The sequence below is a fragment of the Protopterus annectens genome, chromosome 1.part0 (genome assembly GCF_019279795.1).
Source record: "Protopterus annectens isolate FY-2018-M chromosome 1.part0, PAN1.0, whole genome shotgun sequence".
Classification (NCBI taxonomy): Eukaryota; Metazoa; Chordata; order Ceratodontiformes; family Protopteridae; genus Protopterus; species Protopterus annectens.
In genome coordinates, this window is record NC_056725.1 from 1110190345 (window position 1) to 1110211250 (window position 20906).

At 39.9% G+C, this 20906-nt stretch overlaps 1 protein-coding gene across 1 annotated transcript in view; it reads left to right on the forward strand.

The window, feature by feature from the left end:
- The window catches only part of MCHR2 (melanin concentrating hormone receptor 2), a 2243283-nt gene that overhangs the window by 2012722 nt on the left and 209655 nt on the right, over nucleotides 1–20906 (forward strand). The window contains exon 5 of the mRNA XM_044065015.1: nucleotides 583–702. Within this exon, the coding sequence (XP_043920950.1) occupies nucleotides 583–702 (120 nt within the window). The remainder of the gene's footprint in view (nucleotides 1–582; nucleotides 703–20906) is intronic.

Consider the following 20906-nt stretch of genomic DNA (forward strand, 5'->3'; position numbering starts at 1 on the left):
TGTTAGTCATTTTCAATCAAAGCCTTATCAAGCATAAATAACTGTGCATTTTATGAAAAACAAAAAGATTCAAACAACTCAGACAAAGGGAACAAGGGATGTTTTCATATAGTAACTGAACATATACTTGTTTGAAGTCCATTACTACTGCTTTGTAAAATGGCATATTAAAGCAGATGAGGCAGAGTAAGTGACAGGAAATATTTATGGCAGCTAATGTCAGTACTGTTTACCTAGTAACGTCTTGCGCTTTGATGCATTTCTGTCTAAAAGCTCATATATTATTTTCTGAAGTAATATTATCCTGGGCTACAGGAAATTAATGAGTATAAGTCCTTTTACAGTGCTTCTATTCTTTGTATTCAATTTAAGAAATGTTGTCAATCCTCTGATTTTACCATACAGACAATGGGAACATTCATTGATATCAAAATGTAATAAATGTCTGCTGATTTTTAGATATTTTTCTATATTTATTAGAAAGAGCTATACTGTTCAGTGAAAAAACACAAAAGTGCTGTATTTATATTGTGCTTTACTTGGGTATATACCATACTAAAATTGATGCATTATGTTTTGTAGGTATACACTCTATCTGACTATCACTTCCTTCTTCTTTCCGTTGCCACTGATTCTGCTCTGTTACATACTGATTCTCTGTTATACTTGGGAGATCTACCAGCAAAATAAGAAAGCTGGAAGGTAAACTACATTTCTTAATTGCCGCCTGTATTTGTTCTTCCCTGTGCATCATTGTATTCTTGATGTTTCCATTTTGCTTAATTGACTTATTCACCACCTTTAAAAAACTTAATCCAAACATGTTTTATCGGAATTCTGTTAATTCACTCTTGAAAAACAAGATGCTTTCTTTTGTTACACATCACATCAGAGGAATAATTTCATGAATGTAAGCTTTAAAGATTATCTTTTATTATCACAATTAAGTCATCTCTTATTTTGCAGTGTTATCGGTGACAGCTTAATGGAATAACATTTTTACTTATCAGTATGACACATCCTTGTAGATGTCAATAATTTCCAAACACTGTTGCTGCAAACAGCAGGTGCTTGAAGTGTCAAGAAATTGATTTTTAAATATTTATGTGCATAATTCTAGTACCAGATATGTGCACGCACACACACACACACACACACACACACACACACACACACACACACACACACACACACACACACACACACACACACACTCATATTTATATGTACATCTGAATATTTCTAGTTTTCTTTTTGTGCTACCATTCAGGATGTCATAGGTTTAAAAATTATTATATGATACAATATCAGCACTTGTCATTTTAAGTCTAAGCAAGTCACCATGGCGACATGTTAGATCATCAATATCACATTAAATATTTCTGCCATGAGTTATCTATTAAATGTTTTTTTTTCCAGTAGTTTATTTCTTTAAAGTATTTGGATGATTAGATTTTCACTTGTTTGCACTATTGTTGTACATGGTTAATGAGTTTGAATTACGTGTTTTCTTATTTTAACAGAGAAAAGAGCACTTGGTCTTACATGTAGAATTTTCATTGTGATGTGCCTTCCTTTTGTTAACTATACATGCAAGAAAGTAGGTGAGTGATCAAAAAAGAATAGTCACAGCTGAACATATCACTGTTTATTATCCAAAGAGTAAAGGGGGTATGAGGATAAAAATGCTTGTGTGGAGGCTGCAGGTAAAAACAGGACTAAGGGGGAAAGTTTTATATAAAAAAACTGTAAGTGATATAAAAGAAGAGTATGAAAAACCTAGGGACGTACTGGGAAGAAAGGATGAGGGCATGCAATATGGAGTCTGTTAAGGGATAGGTTATGAGGCTATGCAGTAAAATAAATGGTTGTAAAGAAAGTGGTTGTAGATTGTTGGACAGTTACCTAAAAAGGAAAACACTGAAAGGTTAGGTATCTGCAAATTTCAAGTGGTAAAGTAAAGTGCTGGATTACAGAGAAAAGGTTGTTGGGACTAGAGGAGGTTTGGAAGCACTGTTCAAACTAAGCAGAATCAGTTAACAACAAGGAAAAGGAATGGAAAAACAGAAGACTAGAACACCATAGATAAATGATAGATATCAGGAAGCTGAGTGTTAGCTTTCTTTATAAAAAGTGAATGGAAAAAAGGCACTATTATAATTTTATTATTTGAGAGTCAATTGGGGAAAAGTTGAAGGGTGCTGCTGGAACAGGGCTCAGTGCAGGGAATTTTTGTGTAGGGAAGTGTATTTTGCAGGTTATTAACATTTTAGGATTAACCGATGAGGATAATGCACTAGTGACATACAACCAGAATAGGTGATAGAAGTAGTGAAAGAAAAAGATAGTGGCCATTCACTGAGTAGGAATGAAATTGCAGGAATGAGCAGATATTTTGGGACTGGGAGTGGATGACATAGATGTGAAGGTAGGTGGAAAGGAGTAGAAGAGAATATTTGAGAATAGCTAATAACAACATGGGCATTCTGTGTGTGTGTGTGTGTGTGTGTGTGTGTGTGTGTGTGTGTGTGTGTGTGTGTGTGTGTGTGTGTGTGTGTGTGTGTGTGTGTGTGTGTGTGTGTGTGTGTGTGTGTGTGTGTGTGTGTGTGTGTGTGTCTGTTTTCGAGCAGGAAAATTAAGTATGGATAAAAACAAACGGTACATTTATGGTGCTAGCTGAGTGTGTGTGTGTGTGTGTGTGTGTGTATGTGTGTGTATAAAATGTAAATTGGCAAAAAAAGAAGACAGAAGTAGAAATGAAAAACTACAGAAGAATCTCTCCATTCCTTGTCTTCTCCATGCCATTCACTACATCGGGCAATGAGGAATAATAGTATAAAAATATACAGGAGTCGAATGCATATTTAAAGGTGGCATATGAGAGTGGATAGAAAAGCTGAAAAGAGTAAGGACATGACAATTAGCAATGAGGACCAAATACATGAAATAAAGCATTGTCAGAAAGAGGCACATGTTGATACATTACAGTGTGTTTTTTACAATTTCTTATTATGGATAGTATTAATGGCAACAAGTCTTGTATCCATATCATTCGATAAGGTCACATCTACATCACTTTATAGGCATCTCCTTGTTTAAATATTTTTATAGCACAGACTACTTGATCTTTTCTGAGGAAGTCACATAACTCAGCAATTTCAAAGTCTTTGACTCAATCCATTTACTCAGTAACATTAACATTGGTAATCTCTGTAGGACCTTCCTCCCTTATAAATAGAAAAAAAAAATGGTAAATGTTTTTTTGGCTCAGAATTATTCATTACTGTCTCTCTTATTGATACAGGTATGTCTTACTCCTATCCACAGCTCTGTATAGCATATGTCCATGCTTGCACACTGTGCACAACATTGTATAAATCATGTACATGCTTGTACAAAACAATTCACTCCGATGTGCCCATGTTCTGCATTTCCCTTCCACTGAGTCTCAGTGATTTTTTTGCAGATCCGAATGTAAAGAATTCTCTGTAAAACTGATCTATTTTTTTAGTTGTGTTCTGCTTAAATGTTAACATTGCTTAGAACACAATGTCCCCCACTTTTTCTGAGACTGGATGCCCATGATATTGTAATTATTTTGTTGCTATAATCAGCATTACGCTTCAAGGCTGTTTTAGACAGATTTTTTTCTACTTAAATTGTACTTATTAATAATATTTGCCACACTGAGCATGAATTTATTTATTTATTGATTTATTGCATTTGTTTACCAAGAAAGTTCACTGTGCCTAAAACAGCTCATTTTCAGTGGAGGCCCGGATAGAAAAGCTCCAACAAGCACATAGATACAGAAAAAAATGTAAACATTAATTGGTACAGAAGTAGAAACAGTGTTGCACATAGTGATTACAGTAATATATAGAGAATATATACATGAACGCAAGAATTTAGTTGGTTTGATTACAGTAACATATACAGAATATATGCATAAAAGCAAGAATTTAGTTGGTTGCCAGATTAATTCAATCACAGAGGTATAAACAGAAATATATTAATCAGCATTATTGTACCAGTATCAACAAGTGATGAAAAAAAATAATAAATATGGAGAAAGTATCATCAGTCACTAGTAGCAAAAAGCATATGAGTTTAGTTATAATATAAGGAGAAGGAAGATACATAGACAGGAAGACAAGATGATTTTTCAGTATTTGTTAGAAGGTGGTGGTGCTGCCTGTGTTTCCTATAGAAGGTGGAAGTGAGTTCCATAATTTGGCGACAATGAAGGAGTAGAGGAGTTGACCAGCAGGTAATGTGGGCTTTTTTACTTTTAAAAGTAGATGATGTTCAGATCTTACTTGCCTGCTGGGTTGGTAATTGGCAAGTAGCGTCGAGAGAGGAGGACAGTCTGTGGGTCTGTAGATTATTTTGTGCGCTGTTGTTAGTTGGGTGAATGAGGATGGTGGGGGAGTTCCAGCCAGCCCAATTGTTTCAGTGAGTTACAGTGATGAGATGAGAATTTGGCCTTGGTGGCAAATGTAGCTATTCTGTTGTAGCACATATCAAGTTTGGATTTTGTAGAATTTTGGATATTAGTGAGGAGAGGGGCACCATAAAGGAGAGAGGATAATAAAAAGTTAGTTGTAAGGGTTTGTCTAGTAGAGAGTCTAAGAAAGTGTTGGTACCTGTAGATCATACCAAGCATTTGGTGTGTTTTTTGATGTTATTGTTTATGTGTCAGTCAAAGCTATGGTTTTCATCTATAATAATGCCTAGTAATTTAGTGTGTGGGACAACTTCTATAGTGGTATTGTCTTGGGCTTGTATAGTGAATAATTTATTTATTTATTTTTTATCTAGGGGAGTGGTTTTCTTTGCGGTAAAAATTACTGGTTTAGTTTTTTTTTTTTTTTTTTGTTTTTTTTTTTGGAGTTAGGACAAGATGATTGCATCAAAGATTCAATAGATGTGAGGGCATTCTGGGTGGTTTGCTAAAGTTCAGAGCTGGAATTTGCAGTGCATATTATTGTAGAGTCATCATCAGTAAAATTAAGTTGTTTACCTAGGGGCAGTTGACTCTAAGATTGAAATACTATAACAGAAAGCAAAATTGGTGCACACTTTATAAAGACAATAGAATCTCCTGCTCAGCTGGTGAACCTGGGAATATTGAGGCAATGTTACAATTGCCTCATGTACACAGACAACCCTCTCCTCCTCCCACAAAACACAAATACATGCGAGAGATGCAACTACACGGCCAAACTGGAGGCTGAGCTCTCTCAACATAGGACTGGCAAGACCAGTCAGGAGGAGAAGGTTACCACACACACTATAGACCCAGTCTCACATATTACCATTACAACCTCAAATCATACACATAAACACACAAAGACATACTCGAGGCTCTGATCAAAATCTACCAAAACAGCAGAGGCCACCAAAGCAGACACCCAAACAACCACCACCTCAGAACACAACACCTGCAACACACAGACCTCACAGTCAGAGTGTCAAACAGTCACAGCCCTTAAGGCCAAACACAATGCCAGACACACTAGTCATTGGTGACTCCATAGTCAGACACACTGACGTCCCGCTCAGCAGACTGAGTAAGGAGAAGGTCACAGTAAGCTGCCTGTCGGGCGCTAGAATCCGCCACATAACGCAAGCACTCAGGTCTCTCAACAGCAGGTACAAATATGATTCAGTCATTGTCCACGCTGGTGTAAACGACCTGAGACGTACCTCCTTGGACTACATGAAAAGAGACATTGAGGAGCTCTCTGATTATGTAGCCCAGACAGGTATGACCCTGACCTTGAGCAGTATCCTACCTTCACCAAGAATGATGCCACAATACAGAGATAAGATGATCAGCTTTAACAATTGGCTTAAACACTGGTGTCATTCAAAGGGGACCCAGTGTCTGTCTGCCTGGGATGACATGCTGGACAAGCCACGCTGCCGCAAGGGACGGCTTGCACCTGTCACCCTGGGATTCGGATATTGGCAAAGGCTCTTGCCACCCCATAGTGCCTTTTTAGGCAAGGCTCAAATTCTAAACCTACCACCCTAGAACACAAAAAGGAAAAACTAAGGGTAATGCTGCTCAATGCCAGAAGTCTAAATCTCAAAATGCACGCACTCGAGGCCCTTCTCAGTATGGAGAACATCGATGTCTGTGCTGTGACAGAAACCTGGTTCAAGGCTCCTGAGAGCACCCCGGCTATCAGGTTTTACCTCATATCATGCGTTCCGGCCCCAAAATCTGGACAATACCAAGAAAGGAGGGTATCCATATTCATCAAGGACACCCACACCTCAAGACTGGTGGCAACGCACGATGCATCGGAGACCATCCAGGTGCAATTAACCATAGGCAAGACTGCTCTGCAAATTGTAGCATGTTACAGGCCACCCTCACAAACTCAGGAACCTCACATGGCCTTCCTGAAAACACTAGAGGGATAAATGTATCACCAAACACCATCATACTAGGTGACTTCAATTACCCTAATATAGACTGGGAACACTACTCAAGCCCAAACACCCTAGCCCAAAAGTTCCTGGAATTCATAAACTCAAATGCCATGGAACAACTAGTCACCATCCCCACAAGAGGAGATAACATACTTGATCTCATCATCACGAACATGGGAGCACAATGTTCAACACCGGAGGTGTACCCTCACTGGTGAGATCAGACCACAAACTAATCTCGCTGGAGGTCCTCATCCCACCCCACCTGAAATAAAAAAGACCACAGTAAAGAACTTCTCAAAAGCCGACTTCACACTTCTAAAGACTAGTGTGGTCTCCTTTAAGGCCCCGAGCCGGCGGAAAACAGTACTCAAGCCGCTGAATCACTTACAAATGCCTTCTACCAGCACCTGCAGGACTGCATGGATAAGGCAATCCCAAGCAAAACAAAGACTCTTTGTACCAAAGGCAAGCGTCCAGTCTGGTGGACCCCAGCCATAAACAAACTCTACAACAAAAGGAGGAAGCTACTACAAGATAGAGCAAAATCCTTAAAAGGTAAGACACCCTTGATCACTATAAGTAAAAACTAAGAGCTCTCATAAAATCATCCAAAGCAAATTTCGAGAGAAAAATAGCTAAAGACTCAAAAGACAATCATAAGGCCTTCTTTAGCTATGTTAGAAACCTGGGAGGAAACTCCCAGATATGCTCAGAGCTAGTTCAAAATGATGTGAAGATTACTGATCCTACAGACATTGCCAACATACTGGCTGACAGGTTCAGTGCAAACTTCTCCCCTCCCCAAAAGGAGAGATATCTATACCAAACGATTGCAGCCCCCAAACATCTCCAGCGCCCAAGTGAGAACTGCTCTCTCCAAAGCAAAAACACAGCATCCATGGGACCTGATGGTGTCCCCGGCTGTGTGCTCCATGAACTCAATGAGGAATTAAACCCACAGCTAGGACAGCTGTTTAATCAAAGTCTTACCTCTGGATACGCACCCAGGAGTGGCGCACTGCAACTGTGGTACCACTTCACAAAGGCGGTGCCTCCACCGACCCTGGAAATTACCGCCCATTAGCTTGACAAGCCTTATCTGCAAAGCCATGGAGAGGATCATAATGGACCTCATAAATAAAGACATAGGAATTTGCAGACTTTGGATCCAACCCAGTTTGGCTTTGTCAAAGGCAGATCATGCCTTTTAAACTTGGTTGACTTTTTCGAAACAGTCACCAAAGCCATTGATGAGGGAAAGGCAGTCCATACAGCCTACCTCGATCTGGCTAAGGCCTTCGATATAATACCCCATTCGGGTATCATTGAAAAACTCATCAGCTTAAATGTCAACCCATACATCACAAGATGGGTTGCAAACTGGCTGAGTGACAGAACCCACAGGGTCAGAGCTGCTGGCGCCATGTCAGACTCAAAGCCTGTCACAAGTGGTGTCCCACAGGGCTCAGTCCTGGGCCCACTCTTGTTTGGCATCTACTTTTCCGAAGTACAAGCAAACACAGGAGGGTTATGGCTGACAAAGTTTGCAGATGACTGCAAACTGGGCGCCATAGTAGAAAACACATCTGACACAGATATCCTTCAGAAGGGTCTCACAGAAACGGATAACTGGTGCCAGAGCCACGGCCTAAAGTTAAATGCCAAAAATGCATAGTCATACCCTTCGGGAAAAACAAGGTTACCCCTAGCTACCAAATAGGTGGCAATCCACTGAGCACAGAAGAAGTTATCAGGGACCTGGGGACCCAGGTTGATAGTAGTCTGTCATTCGACACCCATGTAGCTAAAGTAGTTAGGAAGACCTTCTACATTGCCCACCTTATCATGAAGGGATTCTCATCTAGATCAAGGGAGGTCATAGTCTCCCTTTACTCATCACTCATCAGACCAATGATTGAGTACAATGCCCCATTCGGAATGTATCTGACCCGACACTTGCAGCAGCTGGAGAGGCCACAAAAGTTCCTCACCAAAAGGATAAAGGGTCTCAAAATCTGTCCTATGCTGCCCGACTGAAAGAACTCCAGCTCTATTCAGTCGCTTACCGCTTGCTCAGAGGTGACCTTTGCCTAACATACAAGGCCATGTCAAACCCAGATTTGATGAATATGCTTCACCTCAAAAATCTAGATCCATCAGAGCCACAAGGGCGGGAGACTTAAACCTTGACACGGCTATTAATAGGACGTGCTGGAGGGATAGATTCATCACCCAAAGACTCCCTATGCTGTGGAACAAAATCCCGGTACATGTGAGGCAGAGCACCTCGCTGGCCTTGTTCAAGAGAAATCTTGACCAATGGATGGGAGATCGCAGATATACCCCAGGGATTACCTCAGTGTCACTGCTCGACAGAGGCACAGAAAAATAATGGGTATAGTTCCCCATACTAAAGGGGTGGCCTAAGCCACAAAACGATGGGCTAGGCTTGTAAATGCCCTCGGGCAGATAGCCTAGTATGAACCTATGAACCTATGAACCTATAATAGCGGAACTGTTAAAATATCTTATCCTTACTTTGCTGAGGTTGAATTATTTGAAGGTGAATTTCCATTTTTCACATCACTTATCCTGTCCCTGAGAGCCCTGTTGGTTTTGCCAACACAGAAGGAGGTACAGGACTGACAGTGGGCAAGACATACAACATTAAAAGGGTTGCAGCCAGCATAACCATTACAAGTATAAGTCCTGCTGATTATGATGTGTAAAGCTAGATGTTTTTTAATGAATGTGAGCAATACTTACAATTTTGACAAAACCAACAGGGCTTTCAGGGACAGGATAAGCGAACATGTTTATGATATAAGGAAATTCAAGCCTACCAATGTTTTATCTAAACGTGTATTGCCTGCTAGCAATGAACATGATTTTACGTTTTTTCTATTACAAGTAATTAATGTTTCCCTATATGGTTGTGACATTTTGAACACTACAGAGAGAAATGAACTTGAATGGATTATTAGGTTATTACCCCTTGCTTTTCCAGTATTAAATGATTCTATTTCTTTAAAACCTGTTTTATCTCAATGAGGCTTGTTACATTGATTTTGGACATGTGATCAATTTCATGCATTTAAATACTTGCTTTCTAACTAACATTTTAATGTCTGAAAATGTACCTTGCAGAGTAAAAGCACTTTTGTTTTTGCTAATAAACTATTCTCCTTCTGATCATCACTATTGTGTTCAGTTTTGAGATATTCTGCTGTGGTTTGGATTGAACAAGTCTCCCTTTGGCACATCATGCTGATTTTATATTATTTGTTTTTGTGTGTGTGATATGGCTGAAAGTACAGAGATTCAGCTTGACTATTCTTGGAGAATAACGCAGATGAAAAGTTTCAACAGGTAGTGAGAATTACTGAATACCCATTACTAAAGTTGGAATTATCTTTAACCAACTCTATTGATGCTACACCAAATGTGGTAATTGACAATCTTGAGCTTTTAATTAAAATGGTCAGAGAATTACAGACTAAACTGAAGAAGTTTTACAATTTTAATTAAAAATGAAAGCACTTATCCGTTATTAAAGTGTTTTGGAGACATTGTTTTGGCCCATTACGCTATTGTTTTTTTTTTTCAGAATTAGAGCTAAATTCTTTAATGCCATGGCAAAGACTTTCTTTTGAAGCCTATTTGAAATTCAACATTGCCCCCTGCAGTCTTCGCACATTGAAGATACTGACTTATGGGAACATGCATCCAGAATGGTTGAAACAATGGCAAACACTCAAAGTTGACTTGAGCATGAATTATATGAGGTTCATGAATGATTATTTTTTTACCATAGAAGACTGATTTTCTCAACGAGACTACTGCATTACAATGATTGTTGTCTACACATCCTTCATTTAAATCTGTAGCTCCCAGGTATGAGGAAATGCTAGACACAGTTACAGCATTTGAACATCACTTAGCAGCCAGAAGCTGTTGTGAGACTTACACAATTTTAAACAGAGTAACATTTTTTCATGGACAGTGCAAGGGTCAGTGAATCCTACTATTGGTTCATCTAATATTTTGGATCCTTCTTATAGCAGCTCCATTCCTTCATATTTACTAAATCAGTCTGCCTCTGAGGATTTTCCATCTCTCCCACAGCAGGTCTGCCATTCAATGCATCCACCAGAGGATACTCTGATAATGTGATGCAGTCACACAAAACCTTAAGAATCACCTGAAGTCTGGGTGAATAGGAATGTGATGATATGCTTCTTTTAAGTCTAGTGTTGCCAGGAAACTTGAAAGAGGCAGAAGAGGCAACAGGTTGTGAAGTGACATCATTTTGAATCTGGGCACTACCACAAACAGGTTTAGGAAATAAATATTCAGAACTGGTCTCCAAGTGTTTTCTTTCTTTGGGACTAGGAACATCCTTAAATAAAACCCCTTCTCCCACCTGGGAAGGAGGAGCTGGTTCTATAATTCCTTGGGACAGTATGTGATGAAAAACAAGAGGAAATAGAACAGTTTGATCAGCAGGATGAGGAACGACCCCTGGAAAGAAAGAATTTCCACTCACTGTCATCTGTAGCCTTGATGAATGATTAGCAGAAGCCACTTGTCTGAAACAATCGGTTTCCAAAGAGAAAAATGGAGATTCGGATTTTCTAGAAGAGAAAGAAAGCCAGGGTGGGAGCAGGTCACAAGTCCTCTTGAATAGTCATTCAGATTTATTGGGCTATCCTTAGCTTAGGGAGATTTGAGACTTTTTTTGGACCCCCTTGCTACTTCTTCTTAACCATCTGCTTACCTGAATTCTGCTGAGACTGTTTATTCTGTTTTTTTGCCAAAACTGGATATGGAGAAAATAGATGGATATGGAGAAAGAAAATCCCTTGGAAAATGTGGAAAAGGAGGTCTAAAAAAATCTTAGAAATTCCCTGTATCAGCTTGTCCCTTTCATCACACGTTTTGATCATCTCTGCAGCAGAGGGGGCAAATATTAAACCTCTGTCCAAGGGAGAATTTTCAATCTCATATTAACATCATCTGAAAGGTTTTGAGAATGCAGCCAAGTAAACCTCCTTAAAACCGTACCAGAGTCCATAGCCCTGGAAGAAGTATCAACAAGTAACACACACACTGCAAACAATGAGTAGTGCCCTGGGCAATAGAAGAAATTAGGTCATTTAAAGCAGATTTTTCTTCACAAGAAGAAACTGTAGTTAAAGCATTTCTCATACTCTTACAATATGTCAGAATAAACTTTAACATATGAGCCTGACAATTTAAGATTCTGAAATTCAAAGTTACAGAAGCATGTACTTTTTCCCCATAATTATCATTATTTTCTCCCTTATTAGAAAAGGTAGGATTGGAATTAACTAAGCACTTAGCAGCAGAAGAGTTAATAGTTGCTGGGTCAGGTTTGGGAATAGTATACACAAATTTAAAAGAGTGAGGAACTTAATGCATCCTATCTGTTGTTTTTTTTTTTTTTTTTTTTTTTTGTAGCGATGGCTGGCTGACTATCAGGAAAACTATAGGCAGTAAGACGAACCTCATCTGAAGTAGAAATGACAGGAGGAATGGGTATAGGTTTATGAAAATCCTTCTGTAACAAACCATATCATTTTTTGAGGGACTAAGAAGCCTCGTTGTTCTCCCGCTGAAAACATTGGTACATTCTGGCAATAGTCTCAGAGATAGAGATCCCCCCACAGGGAGAATCAGAAAGATAGCTGTCTTCTGAGTCTGAATCAGAAATATGAGGACAAAACCCTGAATCCATCCCTGCATCTTTCTGTTCAGATTTAGTCTTGAATCTCTTCAGGAAAGGCAGCATCCCTCTTTTTTTTACCCAAAACTACTCTATGAGAAGGATAAATAGCCTGAATCACTCCCTGAGCCAGTTCCAGTAAACTACTTCTATCCAAAGAAATTTGAGGAGTAGATGCATGTTTAGTTTTCAGTTTCTTTTTTAAAGGAAAAATGGGACCAACCATGTTAGTAATGGCAGCTTTTGCTGCTTACCCAAGGATGAGAACAGTATTCTGACACAACAGCTTAGCACTCAAAATAGACCAATAACCTCAACAGAGTGCTAAAAATTTGAAAAGGCAGTGAATTATTGTTAAACAAATTCCTTTAATCCATACACTTTAAGAGCTTTTGTCCCTCAACGGGGACTTCAACAGCATCTGGAGCATCTTCAGACATTAAAATGTTACTAAGCAAGTATTTAAACACATCTAACCATGGATCCTCCTCTTTCAAGGCAGTCGCATGTCAAAATGTTCTTGAAAGGGGTTTTGCATAAAATACCTCCAAGTAAACTGCTGCATCCTCCTTGAATCTTAATTTTCTGTTAGAGAAACTAACATTTGCTCCATTTAAACCAGTAATCTGGCTGACTTGAGGTATTTAACATGGAAAACAATTTTATTGATTGCTCTGACCTCTGCAAGAAGGGTATCTGAGTTGCAAGCTTTTATGTTCAGTCTCATTTTCAACAAGGCTAGAGTTTCTTTGAGAACTAATCATTCTTTTATGTGTAAAATGGTGTCTGAGGTTACTTTAAATCAAACTGTTCATCTCATCATTTTCTTTCCTGAACCTAAAAATGAGGGAGAAAGGACGCTCCATACCCTGGATGTCCACAGACAACTCAGGTGCTATCTTGACAGAATGAAATATTTCAGAACATTGGATCAATTGTTCATTTCTTGTTAAGATAAGAAGAAGGGAGAAACTGTTTCAAAACAGGCTATTTTCAATTTTTTGTCTAAAGTTCATAGGTTCATAGGGAGGTACTAGGCTATCTGCCCGAAGGCATTTATAAGCCTAGCTGGAATGTGTTGGCTTTCGCCACCCCCTTAGATTAGTTCCCTTTGCCTCGGTCCAGCAGAGCCATTGAAGTGATCCCTGGGGTAAACTTTCTGTTTCCCATCCACTCGTCAAGGTTTCTCTTGAAGAGGGTTAGTGAGGAGCTCTGCCTAATGTAGATTGGAATCTTGTTCCAGAGCATTGGAAGTCTTTGGGACAGGAATCTATCCCTCCAGCATGTCCTATTTACTGTTGTGATGAGGTTTACATCCCTGGAACGTGTGGCTTGAGGGGATATGGTTTTCTTTAGTTGGAGCATGTCCATCAATTCTGGGTTGGACATGGCCTTGTATGTCAGGCAGAGATCAACTCTCAGTAGGCAGTATGTAATCAAGTAGAGCTGGAATTTCTTCAGTCGAGCTGCATAGGGCATCTGCTTGGGGCCAGTGATCCTCTTGGTGAGGTACTTCTGTGGTCTTTCCAGTAGTTGCAGGTGTCTTGTAAGGTACATCTCAAATGGGGCATTGTACTCTATGATGGGTCAGATGGGTGATGCGTAGATGGGCCCAATGACCTCTTTCGATCTGGATGCAAATCCTTTTGTGATTAGGTGGGCCACATAGAAGGATTTTCTAACCTCTCTGGCAATGTGATTATCAAAGGAGAGGTTACTATCTACTTGGGTCCTCAGATCCCTTATTACATCTTCTGTATTTAGGGGGCTACCACCTATGTGGTAGTTTGTGGGTACTTTGTTTTTTCCAAAGGGGATGACTATGCACTTTTTGGCATTTACCTTGAGGCCATGGTTTTGACACCAGGTATCTGTCTCAGTGAGACTCTTTTAGAGGATGTCTGTGTCAGCTGGAGAGTCAATTATAGCCCCTAGTTTTCTGTCATCTGTGAACTTGGTCAGCCATAGTCCTCCTGTGCTTGCCTGTACCTCTGAGAAGTATATGCCAAACAGGAGGGGACCTAGGACTGAGCCCTGGTGAATGCCACTTGCAACTGGTTTAGAGTTAGACCTAGCTCCCGCGACTCTTGCCATGTGGGTTCTGTCTGTGAGCCAGTTGGCAACCCATCTCATGATGTAGGGGTGTATGTCCAGGCTGGTGAGCTTGTCTATAATACCTGAGTGGGAAATGGTGTTGAAGGCCTTTGTGAGGTCTAGATAGGCTGTGTGGACCACCTTTCCCTCATCTATAGCCTTGGTAACTGTCTCAAAGAAGTCCACCAGGCTTAGAAGGCATGATCTGCCCTTAACAAAGCCATACTGGGTAGGGTCCAGTGTTTGGAGGTTCCCAATGTCTATGATAATGAGATCCATTATGATGCATTCCATAGCTTTGCAGACCAAGCTAGTCAGGCTTATAGGACGATAGTTCCCAGGGTCCATTGTGGCTCAACCTTTGTGGAGTGGAATAACCATTGCTGTGCACCACTCTGTGGGCATGTAGCCTGTGGAGAGGCTGAGTTTAAACAGTGTGTTTAATTGAGAGGGTTAGTTCATCTTTGAGCACGTGTAGGATGCAGCCTGGGACACCGTCCAGTCCCATTGATGCCGTGTTTTTGGCTTTTGAGAGGGCTGTTTTAACCTGAGTGTCTGTGATTTCAGGGGCACTACATTCTTCTGGTATAGTTTATGGGCCCTTTTGGGGGTGGGAGGGGTGAAGTTTGCATGGAACCTGACTGCTAGAATGTTGGCTATATTGGTCGGTTCAGTGTATTTTGTGCCATTCTGCACTAACTCTGAGCAGATCTGAGAACTGCCACTTAGATTCTTGACATAGCTAAACAAAGCTCAAGAATATTACTAATGAAGAACTTGCATTTATCGAGCTGTTGAATATATGTAAACTACGGGTTATGAAACCCGACAAAGAGGGAGGTTTAATATTTATGGATCAGCATGATTACATTAGTAGAATGCAGGCTGTTTTAGATAGTACTGTATATGAACAGGTCAGACTTAACCAAGTTAATGGTGCATATAGGACTATCAATAACACTTTAAATTACTTGTTTTTGGAAGGGAGTATCGACATTGATATCCTACACTATTTAAGTATGCCAGCACCTATTATTCCAAAGTTTTTTGGGACCCCCAAGATTCATGAGGACCTAATCAATCCACCTTTTAGACCAATAGTGGATGGAAGAGGGTCCATTACATATGCGCGTGCTAAATTTGTGGATACCAAGTTAAAACCAATTGTCAGATCTGAGTTTCAAATCTGCCATGACTCTTGGTATTTTCTTGAGAATGTGAATAATATCAAATATGATGACAGTTTAATTTTCCTTACACTGGATGTCAAAGATTTGTGCACTGTTATTCCCCAACAACTTGGTGTAGAATAGGTTAGGGAGTTCCTTCATCTCAAGGGGCTTAATAACAAAGACATTCACATTATTGAAACATTGTTAGAGTTAGTCCTGAACAATAACATTTTATTCTTTGAGAATCAGTTCTTTTTACAAAAAAGCAGGGTAGCCATGGGCGCACCTTGTGGAAGCAGTTTTGCTAATAGTGTTATAGCTTATTGGGAAAGAGAATTCTTATTCAAAACTTGAAATTCAGGGAACGTGTAGCCTGGTACACATGATACCAGGATGACATGTTCCTAGTATGGAAAGGGGAAGCATCTTTAATTCAATCATCCATAGATGAAATTACAATGTTTACCAACTTTTTAGAATTTACCTATCAAATAGGGTATGAAGAGATTGATTATCTTGATATCCACCTTTCAAAAGACCGCCTGAATACTAGATTTAGGATGACCATTTTCCATAAGCCCACCTATTCAAATGCATTCTTGCATTTTTCAAGCTGCCACCTGCTGCATCAAAAGAAAGTGGTAGTCAAGGGGCAGGCAGTAAGGGCAGCAAGAATGGTTTCCAACTTTGCAGATTTCATCATGGAATGCAAATTTTTTAAATCTATGTTCAGTAAGAGGGGCTACCCACAGGCTTTCACTGAATTCGTCTTTGATGAAGTTATTAATAAAAGACATACAGGATATTTCTCCCCCTTGGTGTCAAAAGGGTACGACATCAACCACTTCCATTACATTTAGAGGTAGAGAACAATCACTCTTGGGTTTCAAGTGCTAGGCAGGACATTAGATTCTTGACAACCTTTTCCTTGGATTCTCAATATATTAAAGAAATTATCATCAAAAATTGGGGGTTCATTCAAGATGACCATGGGTTAAGAAGAGTCTTTAGTCAAGTGCCCCAGTGCCCCAGTTCACATACAGAAGAGGCTCGAATTTGAAAAGTTGAGTTGAGAATCCTAAAAAAACAGTCAAGGGTCACACAGGGATGTACAAATGTGGCAGATGCCACCAATGTAATTTCATTAATGTCACTAAGGTAATAAAAATTAGAGATAGAGAATATGTTCTAAATGCTAAGTTCAATTGTGATTCTCAGGGGGTAGTCTACGCAGCAGTTTGTGACCACTGCAAGGCTTTCTACATAGGGAAAACTGAAAGAAAAATTAAACAAAGAATTTATGAACATATATATAGTAGTAGTAATCTAGTCATCACAAATGCTTTAGCAAAACATATTTTGGAATTGCCCACGCATAAATTTTTCCTTTGTAGTGTTGGAAAAAGTAGAGAGGAATTTAAGAGGTGGTCCCTGGGAGCATTGGAAGAAGCTGAATTAGCATGGCAAATTCAGACAGGAGCTCACACTTTACCAGGGTTAAATGAAGCATTGTCCATAAAATGCTTATTAAAGAAGAAAGCTTTAGCTAGGTAAATGTGGCTCATATGCTGTATAAGGTGAGCTCAAAGTGTTTATTGCCTGTCACAATATTGATAAAATTACATATTTGTAAATTCTCATTAATAAGGTTTAGTATAATCTGTTTGTTTAATGTATTTTATACACATGTATGTTTAAATTGTTTTTAAATTATTCTTTATTTATATTCTTTATTCAGTGTGCATATATACATATATAGATTTTTATAGTTTATTTCTTGTTTGGCTAAGATGTCAGAGTTTTCAACCGATCAGTATTGAGTTCAGCACTGGTTTCATTATTGTTTATCAACAACAATTGTTTGGATAGTAGGAACCTGTTGTGGGTAGTAGGTGGTATGTTATGTAGTTTATTTTTAATTATGCATAATGTGCACATCACCTAGAAGAGAATAATAGTACTGGCAATTTCTAATGCTGTCAGTATTGTAGTAATAGTATGTTGTTGGGTTGTATAATCACTATTATGGCTATTGTGATTGTTTAACCCCATGTAGCTTTAATTTTTAATGTGTTTGCATGACATCAGGAGGTTCAACGAAAGTGGTATTTTAAAAGTGTGTGCTTAATTGTAAAAGTGTTTCTTGTCTGAGGAAGCTGGAGAATTTTTTCCAGTGAAAGCACTTACAATAAATTACGTTACAACAAAGTACGTTTCTTGTGTTGGAGTGGACTGAGAGATTCTAGCTTGTGGTTTTCCTAGTTTGTTTATTTTTTTGTTGTTTTATGCCTTGTGGTTATCTTTGGAGTCCATGGCAATTTTTCTTCCAAAGCTAGCCTTGGATGATTTTATGAGGGAACGTAGTTTCTTGCTGATACTGATCAGGGATGTCTTCCCTTCTTGGGATTTTACTCTTTTCTGTACTAGTTTCCTCCTTCTATTGTATAGCTTTGTTTATGGCAGGGGTCCACCAGACTGGTTTCCTTTTCTTGGGGGAGTAAGTCTTGGTTTTGTTTGGGATAGCATGATCCATGCATTTTTGTAGGTGCCCATAGAGTGCATTAGTGAAGGATTTTGCAGCTTGGACAGCATTATCCTTTAGCATGGGGGCTTTGAAACTTCCCACCTCAGTGTTAAGTAACGTGAAGTTTGCTTTTGAAAATTTTTTTACGGTGGTTTCTTTGACCGGGGATGGTGGCGGAATGTGGATATCCAGAGTGATTAGTTTATGGCCAGATCTAACCAGTGAGGGGTTGACCTCCAGTGTGGAAAACCAGTCGCCCATGTTGGTGATGACCAGGTCCAATATGTTGTCACCTCTGGTGGGGGTGTTGACCAGTTGATCCAGGGCATTTGAGTTTATAAATTCTAGGAAATGTTGGGCAAGGGAGTTTGTAATTGAGTAGTTCTCCCAGTTAATGTTTGGGTAATTGAAATCACCCAATATCAGGGTGTTTGGTAGGACCTTTATTTCCCATTGTTTCTAGGAATGCAGAGTGGGGGTTCTGGGACATGGTGGGTGATCTATAGCAAGCTATAATTTGAATAGCAGTTTTGCCCATTGTTAGTTGCACGTGGATGACCTCTGAAGCATTGTGCTGTGCCACTAACCTGGAGGTGTGGGTATCCTTGATGAATATAGATACTCCCCGCCCTTTGTATTTCGGTCCGGGTTTTGTGGCTGAAATGTATGGTATGAGTTGTAGCCTGGTAGTGCTGGGGTGGTCTCTGTAGCCTTAAACCAGGTTTCTGTTACTGCACATATATCAATTTTCTCCATACTGAGGAGTGCCCAGAGTGTGTGCATTTTGAGGTTTAGACTTCTGGCATTGAGTAGCATTACCCTCAGTTTTTTGTTACTTGTGCTATTTACAGTGGTGGGTTTGTCTTTTGAGCCTTGCCTAAAAAAGGCACTATGAGGATGGCAAGAGCCTTGGCCAGTATTCGAAAGCTTAAGGGTGACAGGTGCAAGCCATCTCTAGCGAAGCAGCATGGCTTTTCGAGCATGTCATCCCAGGCTGACAGACACTGGATCCCTTTTGAATGACACCAGAAGCTTAGCCAATTTTTGAAATTGATTTTTTTTTCTCTATACCATGGTATCATTCTTGGTGAGGGCAGGATGCTACTCAGGGTCAGGGTCATACTGGCCTGGGCTACGTGATCAGAGAGCTCCTCCATGTCTCTTTTCATGTAGTCCAGGGAGGTATGGCTCAGGTCATTCACACCAACATGGACAATGACAGAGTCATATTTGTACTTGTTCTGGAATGACCTGAGTGCTTGTGTTATGTGGCAGATCCTGGCACCCGACAGGCAACTAACAGTAACCTTCTCCTTGTTCAGCCTAGTGAGTGGGACGTCAGTGTGCCTGACTATAGAGTCATCTATTACTAGTGTTTTGGGTATGTTATTTTGCTTTAAGGGCTGTGATTGCGTGGAACACTGGTTTTGTGAAGTATGTGTTTCATGGTTTGTGTTGGAGGGGTGGAGATTGCTTGTATGTCTGCTTTGGAGGTCTCTGTTGCTTCTGCAGATTTTTATTTAGAGCCTCCGAGTATGTTTTTGTGTATTTATGTGTGTTTTTTGCTGGTGCTGGTTTCATAGGTTTATGTGAGACTGGAAGTGTGATGCAAGTAATTTCTTTCTCCTCTTGACTGCCTGGTCCAGTCTTGGGTTGAGAGAGCTTAGCCTCCAGTTTGGCTGTATAATTGCATCTCTCGCATATATTAGTGTTTGGTGGAAGGAGGAGAGGGTTGTCTGTGTACATGAGGCACTTGTAACATTGCCTCAAAATGCCCAGATTCACCAGTTGGACCAGAGAGTACACCTGAAACTGCCCTTTGGACATGCCTGGATAGGTACAGTGAACTGTTTTACTGATTGGCTGGTAAGGTCGAATAGAGAGCCTTATGCTACTTTACAGTATAGGTGGGTCTAGTGCTAAGGTTTATTAGTGCTTGCTATGAGTTTTGAGCAAGTGCCAGGATGAGAAGTGAATGGTTTGAGTGCTTAAGTTGAAAATTTGTCTAGTTCCATGGGAAAAATTGAAGAGCAGACTTTGTGGAGCCGGGAATAGTTATACCCTAGCTAACTGGCACTACCTGGTGTGCAAAACCGTGCAAATGCGGGTTTTATAGCAGGGAAATGAAAGAGATAAAAATTAGCCCTAAATGGCCAATAAACTACTAATTTCTGGGCTGAAACCACTCCTACGGGGACAGATAGGCTGCTCAAAGCTCCCTCTCTCACAGTGAACAGAGAAACTTTCTTCTATCCAAGTAAGGTATGGGCAAACAAAGAAACTTTTAACACAGCCCTGAATTCAGCACTAACCTGAAAACTGGACTATACTAGCTTAGAAAGGCAGGAAAACAAGTATATATATATATTTTTCAGAAAATAAAGCCGATGCAATAAAAAAAAGCACTTTCTATTAACTTACATTACAGATACAGTACCCCCGGATTTAATAAACTCCATGTAGGAATAGCGTTATTCCTACACAGAGTGAATGGTGTCAGTGTCCGCATTTCCCTCTCGGCAGTTCACCTTGCATATTAATGAAGGCACGCTATTGAGATGGAGCCGTACACATGGATACTGATTCAGTGCAGGGTGCATGTTACAGTAGTGCCTGCAGATCTTTAACATGCCCACTGCTCTGTCAAAGTGCCATATGGCACTTTACAATAGAAAAAGTGTCCATGGACACTGAGATGATGAATGGGAAGTGAATGTTATGCAGGGGATGTGTGACAGGTACTGTAACACACCCCCTGCATTATGAAAGTGCTGTACAGCACTTTACAATAAAGAAAAGTGTCCTCAGACACTTAAAAGATGAATGGGAAGAGAATGTTATGCAGGGGGTGTGTTACAGATACTGTAATACACCCCATGCATTGTGAAAGTACTGTATGGCACTTTACAATAAAAAAGTGTCC